This window comes from Ceratotherium simum, chromosome 1, assembly GCF_057802395.1.
Source record: "Ceratotherium simum simum isolate JZ-2026a chromosome 1, ASM5780239v1, whole genome shotgun sequence".
Lineage (NCBI taxonomy): Eukaryota > Metazoa > Chordata > Mammalia > Perissodactyla > Rhinocerotidae > Ceratotherium > Ceratotherium simum.
In genome coordinates, this window is record NC_141900.1 from 415,486 (window position 1) to 430,805 (window position 15,320).

At 44.5% G+C, this 15,320-nt stretch overlaps 1 protein-coding gene across 1 annotated transcript in view; it reads left to right on the top strand.

Annotated features, from left to right (window-relative positions):
- HECW1 (HECT, C2 and WW domain containing E3 ubiquitin protein ligase 1) overlaps positions 1-15,320 on the top strand; it is a 404,461-nt gene that overhangs the window by 290,526 nt on the left and 98,615 nt on the right. The window contains exons 7-9 of the mRNA XM_014793615.2: positions 9,242-9,384; positions 12,131-12,231; positions 13,735-15,075. Coding sequence (XP_014649101.2) covers positions 9,242-9,384; positions 12,131-12,231; positions 13,735-15,075 — 1,585 coding nt within the window. The remainder of the gene's footprint in view (positions 1-9,241; positions 9,385-12,130; positions 12,232-13,734; positions 15,076-15,320) is intronic.

A 15,320-nucleotide genomic window follows, 5' to 3' on the forward strand; every position in this document is an offset into this window, starting at 1 on the left:
TTCTACATGAAAGCAAAAATCACAAGAATTTATGACTCCCTTTTCTGTATATGAGAATAAATTGGTCTGTTCAAACTGTACAGAATATTTTTCATATAAATGATAGCAGTGTGAATCAGTAATGGTTTTCTAGATAACTTATGCTTTGTATTGCAAATAGCCTGTATTTGTAGTGATTATGTATCAAGAGAAACGAACCAGAACATACACTGTTGGTAAATGTACGCTATTTATTAGTTTGGGCATAAATTCAATTTATTTGTCATATGGACTCACCAGAATATGCTTGGTTTATGCAAAGACTGCATTAGTGTGGAAGGGAAGCCAAATAGCTATGTTTCTCAGAATTTAAGTTTAGAATTAAAACTTTCTTGTGATCACGTGACCCATACTGAAATATAAAACTTTCTTACATCAAGTTTTCCTCACCATGAAAATCACAGGAATAAAATACTATAAAATAAAATAAATAAATAAATAAATAAACCCTGCCAATAAATAACTCTGCATGCTTGTTCAGAAGCTGTCCTTATCCTGCTGTTACTTACCCTAATTTAGATTATTGTTTCAGGTTTCTATTGTTGCTAACAAATTACTGCAAATTTGGCAACTTAAAACCATGGGCATGTATTATCTCACAGCCCTGTAGGTCAGGGGTCTGGACACAGCCTAACTGGGTTCTGTGCTCAGAGTCTCAGAGGCTGAGATCAAGATGTTGGCTGAGCTGTGTTCTCATCCAGATCATTTACAGGATCATTCAGGTTATTGGCAGAATTCACATCCTTGCTGGTTGTTGGTTGGAGGCCACTCTCAGCTCCTAGAGGCTGTTCTTTGGTCCTTGTCACATGGCCCTCTCCATCATCAAAGGCAGTGATGGAGAATCCCCCCTGTGTTGAATCCCTCTCACACTTTCCATTTCTTTGACTTCAGAAAGGGCCTAGTCTTTTTACAAGGGCTTACCTTATTAGGTCAGGCCCACCCATACACTCTCTGTTTTGATTAATTTAAAGTCCATTGATTGGTGACCTAATCATGGATGTGACATCCACCATATTTAGAGGCCCCGACCATACTCCATGAGGGGATTGTATGAGATGTGGGGGGGATATCTTGAGGGGCATCTCAGAATTCTCCCTACCACATTTATTGTTCCTTCATGCCAGCCTGTGTGAGTGGCCACATCCCACACCCAAATGAAGAGTTTGACTTTGCTTTCATTTCAGAAAATTCCATCACTATAATATAATCCTTAGATTTTCTGCCGGAACAATAACTAGTGTGGCTTGGGCACTGAAGGTTCAATCTAGCATTCATAGAAGAGTATATTTTAGCTCACCCACAAGCTTGGAACATATTCTACTTTTGTAGCACCGATATATGATATGGAGTGGAATTACCTCCGGAAGGAGCCAGTCGTTCATTTCCTCATTTGTCAAAGTGCTCAGTACACATTTCTGTATTCAAGTTACACATTTCTGTGTACAAAGAGCTCTATTAAAAACAGATACTACATGTGCATCCTTACTAACCACAAGAAAATAAATAATGTGATAAGAACTATAGAAGAGATGTTGAAGCAGAAGAAAGAACAACTGTCTCTGTTGCTGGTTCCCAAAGTCAGAAAAGGCTTCACAGAGGAAATTTTTATTTGAATGGTTTTTTAAAGGATGAGTAGGAGTTTGGCATGGCAAGGAAGTTGGGAAAGAACGACTTCCAGGAAAATAGTAAGTCGGTGGAAATGTGTGAAGGAAAATGAGGTCTTACAGGAACGAGTGTAATAGATGAAGCTGGAAAGGTTGGCAGGAACCAGATATGTCATTAGGAAATTTAGATTTCATCCTGTAGGTGAGAAGAAATCAGGGGAAGTGATTATGCAAGACGATGAAATGATTGGATCTGCATTTTACTGGCTACCGTAAGAGAAAAGCTGAAGACAGGGAGACCAGTTAGGAGGTTTTACATGGGCAAGGAATGACGAGGGCCCAGGCCAGGAGCAGCAGAAGTGAAGAGGAGAGAATGGCCTCCAGAGTGAGTAAGAGACTTCAGACTCGGTGAGTGATTGGATATGGGCTCCTGAAGGTGAGAAAAACAATCAGGGTTGACCAAGGCATGCAGATGAGGAAGCACACCAGTGAAGATGACAATTGACCGACAAAGCACATGCAGACGGTGAAGCTGGAAGAACAGTTCTTTTCTTTCCTCTCTGTTAGGGGTACTATAAATTAAGCACAAAAAGGTTACTTAAGTTGCTTATGATCACACAGCAAATTTTGGTCTTCTTGATTTTCAATCTAGTAATTTAATTCCATTCCTTCTTTATAGGTGTTTAAGTGAATCATCTCCAGAAGCAAAAGATTAGAGATATCGATATAAATATGGATAAGGATATGGATATAGATACAGATATACATGGAATGCATATATGTAAAATATATACTTTTGTATTGTATATACTTTATGTGTAATATATAATTATATACACATTACATCTAGCTTCCCACTCTGCCTAGCTACAAATAAATCTCGGCCTAAGTTTGCCATAGCATTGCCTGTAAATAAAATCTCTAATATTCTATTTTGTGGCTGAGGATTCTCAGAGCTTGATATGTAGATGGTGGCGGTTCAGTCAAGATGCAGTTCATTTGCTTTTATGCATAAGAAAAAACATAAACCTTGCATATATCACAGATCTGTAAGAGCAGCCTTTGCTATGCAAAGCAGTTAGATTCCCTGCAGTTTCAAGGCTCCATCTCAGCAGGGTTGTCTCCGGCACTTCCTGCCTAGGAGAGTCAAGCTACACACTGCTTAGGGGGGCAGGTCTTCTCGAACACCCAGACTCCAAGGGCACAGCTTCATAATATAAAACCCTGTAATGTTGCTAGTTAGAGGCAAAAAAAATTGTTTTCGATTCAGTTACTGCTCTACTAGTGGAGATGTTTTCCTGTCTATTGTTATCCTTGACTTCAGGCAGCACTATTTTTGAGTACCGTTTTTAAACAAAATGAATAGTGCCACCTGAATTGAAAGTCATGTACCGTGCAAGGTTCTCAGGAAGAAGGGCTGCAGTTTGCATGCTCCATTTACTTCTTTCCTGCTTTCTTCCTCCTTGGAGAACTTTTGCACAGGAAGCCCCAAGCCCAGTCCATTTAACTTTCATCAGTAATGAATAATGGTGTTGGCTGAAGGGGCCAAGCAGCCCCTTGTGAGGAGCTTGTGTTTTATTTTCCCCTTATGTCTTGCTGCAAGAGAGGAGAGGCAAAACTAGATGCTCCCTCTAACTGCATGTCATGACCTATTTCACATAACAATTAGGACCGCTCTTACCCTACATCACCAGGCATCTCATCTTGGCTTTTGGTTGGTATTCCTGCCTCACTCTGGAATATCCTCCTACCTCTACAAAAGCAACAGGACCCAAACCAAGTTAACCATCCTTACCATTTCTTAATTCTCAACCTTTCCTGACTTCTGTAAGTATATGAGTGGGTGTAAATGAATCACTATACTTCTGCTCTCTCGGACTGGGGTCGTCTTTATCATACCCCTCCCTAAATGCCTAAGTGAAAATCTTTCCAATTCGTGTTGAACATGTCTCTGAAATTTCCCACAACGATCTCTTCGTTTCTGATTATAGCATCACCTTCACATTGATGTTCTTATAGTCTTAGCTACATTGAGGCAATAATGGGTCCCCTTATTTATTCAGCCATACCCAGTAAAGACCTTTCTACCTGTAGCACCATCTTCCCTTTCTACCCAAGACCTACCATTATCCTGGATGATCAGGGTCCACATGAATGACCTGTAAGATCCTGATTTCCTTGACCTCCTCAATCTCATTGACCTTCACTTCCATTCATCATCAGCCATCCATTCCAACGATTACACCCTAGATCTTGTCAAAATATTACAAGCTCTCTGGATCTCTCTTTGCAATATAGTCTCCTTGCATACCCAATCCTCTATTTCTCTCACTCTGTTCCTTGATTACTTTGGGATATTCAGTCACTCACCCCTCTCTTTATTTCTCCCACACGCCCTCCGTCTTGGGAATCTAATCTTGGGAATTTGTGGCCTCTTCCTCTCCCACATGCCATGGCTCTCACTGACATTTAGCCAGTCCACAAGTCTGCCACCCTCTCCTCTCTACCTGCCAGGCTTCCTCCTCATTCCTCACTTGTCTCACCTGATCTGTTGCCTTCTGACGAGAACCATCTTTGGGCTGCCTCCTCAGCACTAACAGTGACCACTCTAAAATGCAAATCTGAGAATGTCATTTGGCTGATTCAGATCTTTCAGTTGCTCCCAGATGCCTTTGGTATAAATCCAAACTCTGGGCAGGAGGCTGTTCCTGATCTGTATCCTATTTATGTATCCAGTTTCATCTGACAACATGACCACCACTATGATCCCAGATGTAATGAGGCACCCACAGTTCCCAAAGAGACTGTGAACTTCTCTGTGAACTTCAGCCCTTTGCCCGTGGCACCCTCTCTCCATGGAATGTTCTTCCCATGCTGTCTTCGTCTGGCCAATGCTTACTCATCTGTTAAGACTCAGTTAAGGCATCGCATCCTCTGAGAAGTCTCCTCTACCTGTCCATTGGGCTCCTTCCCACCACCATCATCACCCCTCCTCTCTCTACCTGTCCATCAGGCTAAGCCTGTGGGGACCCTTTCTGTTTTGTCATTGTCTACCTGCAGCAGAAGACTGTGAGCTCTAAAGGTTAGAGATCTATGGCTCCAACACTCCAGCATCCAGGGTGGTGGCTGTGTCACCCAAACCCAGCTCAGAGTCAGTGCTCGACAAGTGTTTGTGAGTGAACATATAATGTTCCCCTTCTTCTGAGCCATTGCTTCTTTATTACCAACACCCTCTTGATCTCTGCCTCAATTGCCCATTATGGAACTGCTGTCAGTTTACATGATTACCAATTAAATATTTCCTTTAGTTAGCTACTCTGTTCTTATTTCAGTAAGTTCAATTTATGGAAGTTCTTTTTATAGAAGATCTACCTAATATCTTTTCTGAAGCAAGATGGAATATAATAAATAAATAAAGCATCTTATTTCTGTAAATGGCCTATTGAATAACAATGCAAATCAAAATAAATAAATACCCCCACCTATTGCAACATCACTCCTAACATCTGACTGAAAAATTGAAGATGGTAGACCTACATCGGTGGTTCTCAACGAGGGCAATTTTGTCCCTCAGGGAACACTGGGCGATGTCTGGAGACATTTTTGGTTGTCACAACTAGGGGGGATTACTGGCATCTTGTGGGTAGAGGCCCACTACCATCTACTGCTATTAATAAGAATGCCAAGACCAAAAAAATAAACTATTAAACTAGGGCTTGAAGAATATGTTATGAATCATTGGACTAAATATTTAGGCCACAGAGGAAGATTTAGATTTGATCTAAGGAATATTTTCCTAACAATGAGATTATTTGATGTTAAAATGGGTTATTACTGAGAGAACTGCAGTTCTCCACTCTAGTTGCACAGGAGAGTAGTCTGGGAAGCTTGAAACACTACCAGTGCCCGGTTCCACCGCCAAGGGAATCTAATTTAATTAGTCAAGGATAGAATCCAGTAATAGGTATTTTTGCGAAAGCTCCCCAGATGATTCTAATGGAAGCCAGGGCTGAGTACGAACAGCCCAAAGCAAAAGTAAGAGTCTCAACAACCTGTGCTTCAACAAAAGAAAGCTTGCTTTTAACTAAAGGAGGCTTACACTGTAGGAACACTGTGTCATTCCAGCCCGTGCCCCGGCACTGGGCCTTGTACAGCTTTCTTCCTGCCGTTGCTGCCCAGTTGTAAGAGGTCTGGCAGCTGATGCCTAAAGTGCAGCCAGGAGAGAGAATTCAGAATCCGATGCTTTAATGGAGAGGTGACACTGAAGCTTACTCTGTGACCCTCAAGACACCAAGATTTCCTTTTTCAGAATAGTTTCATGGCTTATGCAGAGATATGGAGCCATTTATTTATTGGTTGGTCCAAGCACGTGTTCCAGTGGCTCTTAGATGCTCATGAGCAAAAAGAGGAGGAAGTGGGATGTGGCCTGACTTCAGACTGCTAACGACATCCAGGACCGGCCCTTTCGTTTGCCACACTGGTTTCTTTCACAGGTGAGCTAGGATGCAAGGAGATAAAATTCCCAAAACACAGAGGACTTGAAGCAATAATGCCTCTTTTTTTTTTTTTAAATCTTTTGCAGACATAGTTCACAGATTTCTCTTTTGACCAATAACCAGGCCATTTCTCTGCGTAGAAAGACAGAGTGGGCATTCACAGTAGGAAAATTGTTGCTTTTGTCTGTGCACGAGGTATTTGAATCACGCCTATGGATCACTACAAACAGCTGTATAGAATTATTGGTCATGAAGGGCCAGCTAAAATGAGGAAGTAAATGTGCAGGAAGTCCAACAGTCCACAGGAGAAGGAAATAGTAGAGGATGGGGCAGGTAGGGTCTGGATAGAACAGGAATAGAGAGGGAAGAATGCAGTTTAATCTAACATGGCATGGGCCTTCTTTTCCCATTCTGCAGTTGAAGATGTTGAAGTTCAGAGAGATAGTGAATGGGGGAATAAAGGCCAAGCCCACTTCACTCCAAAGTTTCTTCAGGGGCTTGAAGTAAAAGCCAGGTCAGCAGAGGCAGCCAGGCAGAATTCGTCCCCCCTGGCCTTAGGCTCGCGGGGCTCACTTGCTCATGAGTAGACAGACTTGTACATTTTCAGAGCTGCTTACTAGTTCTTAAAAGCACCTGACCTAGCTGCGGGTTACATGAACACTAATGACCATGGCAAGGAGATCAAAGGGCCTAGTGGGGAGAGGCTGAAGCTGGGATGAAGAGGTGGATGTGTGAAGAGAGGCTGAGAGGGAGGTCCTTGCGGAGGGAGGAAAGGACTCAGGAGTTGCCACCGAGTTTCAGATACATTTTGATAGGCTGACTCCAGTGTCCCGTTCAGCCTGCTATAGCCAGAAATACTCTTGTTTTAATAAAGGTGGTTGAGTTTTTCATTATGAAAATAATATGTGCTCATTATAGAAAGTGTGGAAAATACAGAAAAAAAAACGGGGGAAAACAATCCTACTCGGTAAAACAACTGCTATTAAAATTTGTGGTAATTCTTTCCAGTCCTTTTACTATTCAAATATTTCACATTTTTCTCTTCATGAATTATGTTTCCTGCTCTTATTACTTAGCGTTATAAAACAAGCATTTTCTATCTTACCATTTAATGTGTTATAACTATAATGTAATTGTATATATATATATAAATCGAATATAAATTATTGTAATTTAGAAAATTATAAACTATTCTATTATATGCATAGACTCCAATGTACCTAACCTATTGTTGAGCATTTAGGTTTGGAGATCCATGATAATACACTTCAGAATAGAATTACTGAACCGAAGATACAGACATTTTGAGGATCTGAGACAGTTAGGGGGGCTGGATCCTCACTCCGACAGGCCTTCTCAGAGGATTACCTATGCCTGGGTTTGATCCTCAAGCTTAGCACATCCTTACGCTCAGTTTTGTCAGTATCAGGGATGATTGGTTCTTAGGAATTGTATAGAAGTTAACTAAAACTAATTTGTAATGGATATCTGAAGCACCACGTTGTACTTCCTGTTCCCTGTGGTTGGCTGAGGCATGTGTCTAGTTCTGATGAAGAGTCAGAATTGGAAGCGAACACTTATTTGCAGGAGGAGGACCCTCTGGACTTCTCTTTCCCTCTGTCACTGTGGCTGGCAGTGTTTGAGAGGGTGTCTGCTCCATCAGCCTGGCTCCCAGAGTGACTAATGAGCAGAGCTCACTGCCAGCCCACAATGCCAGTGTGAGCAAGGAACAAAACTTTACTGTCATAAATCACTGAGACTTGAAATTTGGTTGTTATTGCAGCATGCCCTAGCCCATCCTGACTGGTACAGAGGTGCTATTAACATTAGCACGCCCGACATATTTAATCTCTGTAATTAGAAATCAACTAAAGTTAAAAGATTGCTGTTAGAAATTAATCAGAATAAAAGAAAATAATTCTATGTTCAGCTGTTTCACAACCCTTGATTAAGGGTACTATAACATTCAGTGTTAATTAAGACTCCCTCCTCCCAGATAGTCTAAGGTGGGCAATGCCAACAGGTACCTCCCTCTCCTCTTCTACACTTTCATTGTTGACCAAGCCAACTCCTGATGGTCACAGTCTTCCTTTAATTGTCACTTTTATTTTAAAAGTCATACAGTATGCTATTTTTAAAATGAACAGTTTAGAATCAAATGAAAAAGAGCTGCTTTCTCCCCTCCCCTACCAGCCCACTTCCTGGCGTTCCGTGTGGAGTCTACCCCTCCAGGCATTTTCTCTGTGGTTCAAAGTACAAATGGAATCTCACGCTTCATATTCTTCTATGCCGTGCTTTTTTTTCACTTAGTTTGTCAGGTATCTTTCATGTCAGTGCATATTTATTTACCTGTTTCTTTTTAATGACAGCAGAGTTCTCTATTTCAAAGATTTACCATCCTTCATTTAGCTGGTTTCCTACTGATGACATTTTTGGTCTTTCCAGTCTTTTGTGGTAGATACTAATGCTTCAATGAACATCTTTATAAAATATATATTTTGTACACGTGCAAGATGATCCAGAGGGGAAATTCCTAGAAGTAGAATTCTGGGTTGAAGGGAATTTGTGGTTTAAATGCCAATAAATGTTGTCAATTCACTTCCCAAAGGTCGAATCAATTTACATCTCCATCGGAAGAGTGTGGGAACTCTTATCTCTTCCCACTGTCAAGAAGGTGGGGCATTATCAAACTTTTTAAAATCTCTGCCGTTATAATCATGAAGAAAAGGTATTGCATTGTTGATATAAAGTGTGTTTCCTTAATTATATAGGTGAGTGTGTCCTTGTTCTTTTTTCAAGTATGTTAATACCGTTAGTCAAGTGTGGTGGGCCGAGTAGCATTCTTTCTCTTTAAGGTGAGTTTATTTTATTATTTAAATCTCAGAGAATACCCTTATTTTTCAGCACCGAGGAAGCACCTCTTAGTTGCCATTATTCATTTACTGAATAAACACGGCTCGCAGCATTTCTAAGACCTTGATGTGGACATTGCTGCTGGGGTGTTTTATGATGACGTCATCCACAGCAGCTGGACTGGGAATTGGCCAGCCCTCACTGATGTGAGGGCTCAGTCAACTGATGTGACGTATGTTTTCGTTGCAGCAATTCAGCTTCGTGTCCTTGCCCACCGATGTGCTGGAAATTGAGGTGAAGGACAAGTTTGCGAAGAGCCGCCCCATCATCAAGCGCTTCTTGGGAAAGCTGTCAATGCCCGTGCAGAGACTCCTGGAAAGACATGCCATAGGGTAAACCTGGGACTGAGACTCAGTATCACTGGCTTCAGGCAGCAGGCCATGCCCCAGGGAAGCCTGTGAGCTGCAACAATATGGTCTCATGGAGACTCAAACTAGAATGGTGGTGTTGAATTTCCTTGGCTTCTCCCGTTCGTTATGTGGCTCAAGCCACAACATCCAATTAAACAAACGCTTCTCTTTCCCCTTGTTTGTGTGTCGCTGGTTACTTATGCAAGAGAGTAAAAATTCCTAAGACATAATACTGAAAGAAGCCCTTAAAGCAGTATTTTTCTGTACAGGTCGAAATTAAAATTTGTTTTACTGTGAAAAATATTATCTCATTCATATACCTGTCTTGTGTGTAGGACTTACTCATTTGTGACATTTCCATAACAAGATGAAATGCTGGGGTACTAGAGTAGAGTGCCTTAGAAAATTCTAGGATTTATAGAAAACGCTAGAGAATATGAAATTTTAAAATGACGAATTCGCATGGAACGACAGCAATTATGTTGCTCACAAAATTCAGTTGCAGATGAGAATATGTTTCTGTGTTTTGTATCCTTTACATTCATGTCCATTCATGGTTCTCATTAAAGTGAACTCTGACCAGATAAAATCCTTATGTATAATATGTATTTCCTTAGGTAACAGCAACTGTGTTTGAAAACACTAGGTGTAGCTTTCTGGCCATAAATGTACGCTTCAATGCAATGTAACCCTTAGAATGATATCAAAAGAAAGAGAAAAATTATGCAGAATTTCCAAGTGTCTTAATTTCAAGCTCTTTAGATTTTCAGAAAGACTTTGGAATCACTAATGGTTCTCAGAAGACCATTTAATTAGAACCTTCTGGCATGTGTGCAGCTGTGTGTATGTAGACATGTGTTAACTCTCAAGCCAAAGGGAGTTAACATTTAAGGAACTATAGACATGTATCAAAATAGTGTTCACACTTTCCATTCACGGCTGTGAGGATTAAGCCAACAAACAAAAATGAATGTACATGAAGAACACAAAGCAGTCCCTGGCACATGGGGACTAGCAATTCTAAACTGTTCATTTTTTAAATAGCATACTGTATGACTTTTAAAATAAAGGCAACTCAGAAGGCTCCCTCGACTACTTTGCCTCTAACATCCCAGCCCTCAGCTGGCTCTCTGCTTCCCCTGAAGTCCTCTAACCCCGACCATGTCAGCTTCACGTTGGAAATATCACAGGCTGCCTTGAACCATTTATTGAGTGGCCCTGCCTTATGCCCCCAGCTGGATGGAAACTGTTTAAAGGCAAGGGCTGTGCGTTGCATGCTCTGTATCAACTGCAGCTCTTTTTACACGACACAGGCTCAAAAGATATTTGTTGATAAAGTAGGTGGAAAGAGAAGCCTAGAAAGCAAACATAAAGCATGATAAATTTAATTTTTGTCTCACTGTCTGACTGTCTTTAGGCTTCCCCTGAGTTCAACTAGGTTTTGGGTTCAGGATCTGTTTCTTATGGTCCAAAGGAGAATACTAAGTCAGTGGATCATTGGGAAGTATGTTGTTTGCTTTGTAATGCTGGTATTTTCTAGAAAGAAACTTTAAAACACTACCAGCCAGTGATTTATCTTTTTATTTGAATGTCACAAATGAATAAATGGAATGAATACAGAATCATCTGAGTAACAATTGGTTTTGGAATATATCTTTGTTATTATTGGGTACACTAGATTTGTTAATTCCTGAATATCCCAAGGTAGGTACCTTTCCTATTTAGGCTGAGGTAGGGAGCAATCTACATTGTAGATGGAAATATAACACAAAGTTTCAGGTTGATTTCCTCTGATAATTTTCTTCTTAGTAATTAAAAAATTGCCCTTGAGTGGGCAGAAAGGATGTTGACGGAGTTCCAGCGTGGAGTTTCAGAGTCTCTGTGTGGGACCCTGGAGTTGGTGTCATTGAAGTCACAGGCCAGGGAACCCAGTACACAAGTCTTGCTTCACTCCATCCTGCAGCAGGTCCCTTTCTGAAGCTCTCCACAGGGTCTCCAGTAACCGCAGCAGCATCCTTTGTTAGACAGCATACACATGCTGCAAGACATGCGTCTACTGCTGGCACTGCCCATTATTAAGGGCATATTTGGAAAGTGTCGTCTTGCACAGGAAAAGCAAGCAAAGAATATCCATGTGTTTTTGGGGTTTTCTTGCTTTAGGACACAGGTTGGCAAACTTTCTGTAAAGGGCCGGGTAGGAAATATTTTAGGCTCTGTAGGTCGTCTGGCTCTGTCCCAACGACTCAACTCTGCCATTATAGCATGAAAGCAGCCCCAGGAGATAAGTAAACTAATAAGCATGGCCAAGTTCCAATAAAGCTTTTATTTGTGGAAACTGAAATTTGAATTTCATATAATTGTCATGTGTCACAACATATTACTCTTCTTTTGCTTTTTTTCCAATCATTCAAAAATGTAAAAAGCTCATGGCCGTTCATGGAAAAACAAGTCGGGGGCCAGATTTGGCCCATGGGCTATAGTTTGCTGACTCCCGCTTTAGAACATTCAATAAGAATTTTCTTGAAGTTTTTCATTGCTGTTGAGCAGAGGTACCTCCCCCTCTTTACTCTAGGACCATCTCGTATGTAGCTGAGCAAGCAGATCATTACCTCCTAACAGCGGGGCCTCCCTGGGCTGGCCTACCTCATCTCTGGCATAGAAAGCACACTGTATGGTCTCTAGGAGGAGAGGTGTTGACAGATCTGTGATGGTGCTTATTTCCTTCTAGGGACAGGGTGGTCAGCTACACACTTGGCCGCAGGCTTCCGACAGATCATGTGAGTGGACAGCTGCAGTTCCGATTTGAGATCACTTCCTCCATCCACCCAGGTATCTTCAGCATGAACTTCCTGTCTTGTCCTAGCCTAGTGTCAGAGTATGGTTCTTTTCTCTAAAAGACAATAGCCATGGTTCTTTCCAGACATGTCCTATGTTTTGTGGTTCTCTGTCTTCTCCATTTGAGGCCCAGAAGCCAGTGGCCTGTTCTGGAAGCCAGGTTGCTGTCCCCTTGATTGAGAGGCCCCTCTTCATTCTGGTGACCCAAAGGTAGAGGGTTAGACAGTGGAGTGGGGATTGACAGTGATGCCAACGTGGGGATGGAGCCACGTCTAATTTATCATTTTACTCCCAGCATCCAAATACGAAGTGTTCAATAGACGTTTAATCATTGCATACATGAGTGAATGAATAAACGTGAACATGAATGAATGTGATACATGTCATATTATTGAAGAACTATGATTGTACAATGGATTTTTACGATTTCACAGGGAAAAATGAAAAGTGTAAATTGGACCAGAAAACTTCAGAATCATCAATTGTTCAGTTTTTCAAGCCGTAACATATTTCCAAATAAGAATGATGAGATGCCTTATAATTCCACTTTTGCTCTTATCCCTCATCCTCCTCCTCAGTGTAGATCTCACCGAGAATTGTTTGGTCCTCCTGGGCCCCCTTTATGACTTATTGTCAAAGCGGATGAAGCTTCTGAGAACTCAGAGTCTGGAGTTCATCACTGCTCACTCATTCAACTCCTGTTGCACTTTTCTGTATGCCCAATATACAGTGCAGATTGTGAGAAAACACCTGTTTTGTCCTTTCAAATTCAGCCTTTTCTACATTCTAAGAATAAAACTGACTCTTCCTTCAATGTGGCAGTAAGGACAGTCTTACAACTCACCAGACAGACTGTTTTTCTTCGATGAGTGAGTCGTTTGAAATGGGAAGTTCACATCTGGCAGGGACCCAGTAGAGCAGCTGAGGGTAAACTGTGAGAGGTAAACGTGGGTGCTACTCCTTCAATGGTTGCTTGGTATGGAGACCAAAAGCCTTCCAGTCTGAGCTCCCAAGTGACTGTGGTTGCTCCCGTCATCTTCCCTCTAATTGCCCGGTAACCTGACTTGCCCATTCTGCCAGCGCGGGGACCCAGCCATAAGACACAGCCTGAGCAAGGATAATTAACCTTGCCTGGGATCAGCAGGGAACTATAAGCACTCCTCCCCATCTCTGAAGTCTTCCACGTGGCAAACATTGTTGAGCACCTACCGTGTGCCCAGAACTGGCATAGGGCTAGCCTTTGGGCATTTTAAGCAAAAAATGAATTCCCTTGAAACAGAATTCAGAAATATATCATGACTGCAAATTGCCGTTAACATAAAGAGATCTCATTCTTACAGAAGTTTTTAGCAGAGCTCTGGCCAATGAGAAACCCTCATCAACCCCTACATCCAATATCCTAAGGCAGAAATCCTTTAGGAGACTTCCATGTCCAGGAGAGTATGCTAAGCGCAATGCTCTCTTCTGGAAGGAATGACATTTTCTTCTTGCCCGCAGATGACGAGGAGATTTCCCTGAGTACCGAACCTGAGTCAGCGGGAATTCAGGCCAGCCCCGTGAACAGCCTGGCGGCGAGCAGCCGCGGGGAGCCTCTGCGCGATGCGCCCCAGCCCTCCGGGGGCCCGACGCCGCGGCCGCCGCGCCAGGGCAGCGCCGTGGACGCCGCAGGGGACGAGAGCCCGGAGCTCGCCGAGCCGGCCGAGGAAGCGGCAGGTACCGCCGAGGCAGGAGGCGACGGCACGGTCTCTGTGGGACCTGACGGGGCTGGGGAGCTTCTGGCCCCGGGGCGAGAGGACACCGAGCCCGCCCTGAGCGCGGAAGAACTGGCCGAACGGCTGGACCTGGGTGGGGAGGCGCTGCCCCCGGGGCTGCTGGAGGACGGCGAAGCCCCAGGCAGCGCCCGGGAGCCGGGGGCAGAGGAAGCGGCGACAGAGGGCCGGGCTGGGGGCCAGGAGCAGGAGGAGGAGGAGGAGGAGGAGGGGGACGTGGCTGCCCTGGGGCAGGGGGAGGACAGGCTGCAGCTGCGGGCCTCGGGGAAGAGAAAAAGCAGGCCGTGCTCCTTGCCTGTGTCCGAGCTGGAGACGGTGCTCTCGTCGGCCTGTGGCGACCCCGAGACCCCGCGGACACACTACCTCCGCATCCACACCCTGCTGCACAGCATGCCCTCGGCCCAGGGCGGCGGCGCCGCGGACGCGGACGACGACGGCGCCGAGGAGGAGGCCACCCTCCAGGACGCCTCGGAGAAGGAGGGGCTCAGCGAGGCGGACGCGGCAGCTCCCGAGCTGCCTCCCCTGGAGGGGGACGGAGAGGACTCAGAGGGGGCCACCCCAGGCCCGGCGCTCCCGGGCCGCTCGGGCTTGGCCAGCGGCCTGGTCCCGGACGGCGACACGCACCCCAGCACGGGGAGCGAGAGCGACTCCAGCCCCCGGCAGGGCGGGGACCACAGCTGCGAGGGCTGTGACACGTCCTGCTGCAGCCCCACCTGCTACAGCTCCTCGTGCTACAGCACGTCGTGCTACAGCAGCTCCTGCTACAGCGCCTCCTGCTACAGCCCCTCCTGCTACAACGGCGGCAGGTTCGCCAGCCACACGCGCTTCTCGTCGGTGGACAGCGCCAAGATCTCCGAGAGCACCGTCTTCTCCTCGCAAGACGACGACGAGGAGGAGAACAGCGCGTTCGAGTCGGTGCCCGACTCGGTGCAGAGCCCGGAGCTGGACCCCGAGTCGGCCAGCGGCGCTGGGCCGTGGCAGGACGAGCCGGCCGCCCCCGCCGGGAGCGTGGCGAGAACCGTGGGAGCTCTGGAGTCCCCCGTGGCGGGGCCGAGCGGTCGGAGAGAAGGTTAGACTTCAAACCTGATCAGAGTGAGAATAGGACCACCAGGGGGACACGGGTCTCACCGACATGGTTTAAAAACAAGAGTGAGAGGATCAGTCCCAACCGGGTTGCTGCCGCCAAGTGTGCCTGTCCTGTACATGTATGTGTGCATGTGTATATGTGTATGTACGTATCCGTGACTGTGAATAGCTGACACTCCACCTCCTCTCAGGTATGCACCAGGAATTACAAGTAGATGAATGTGAGTG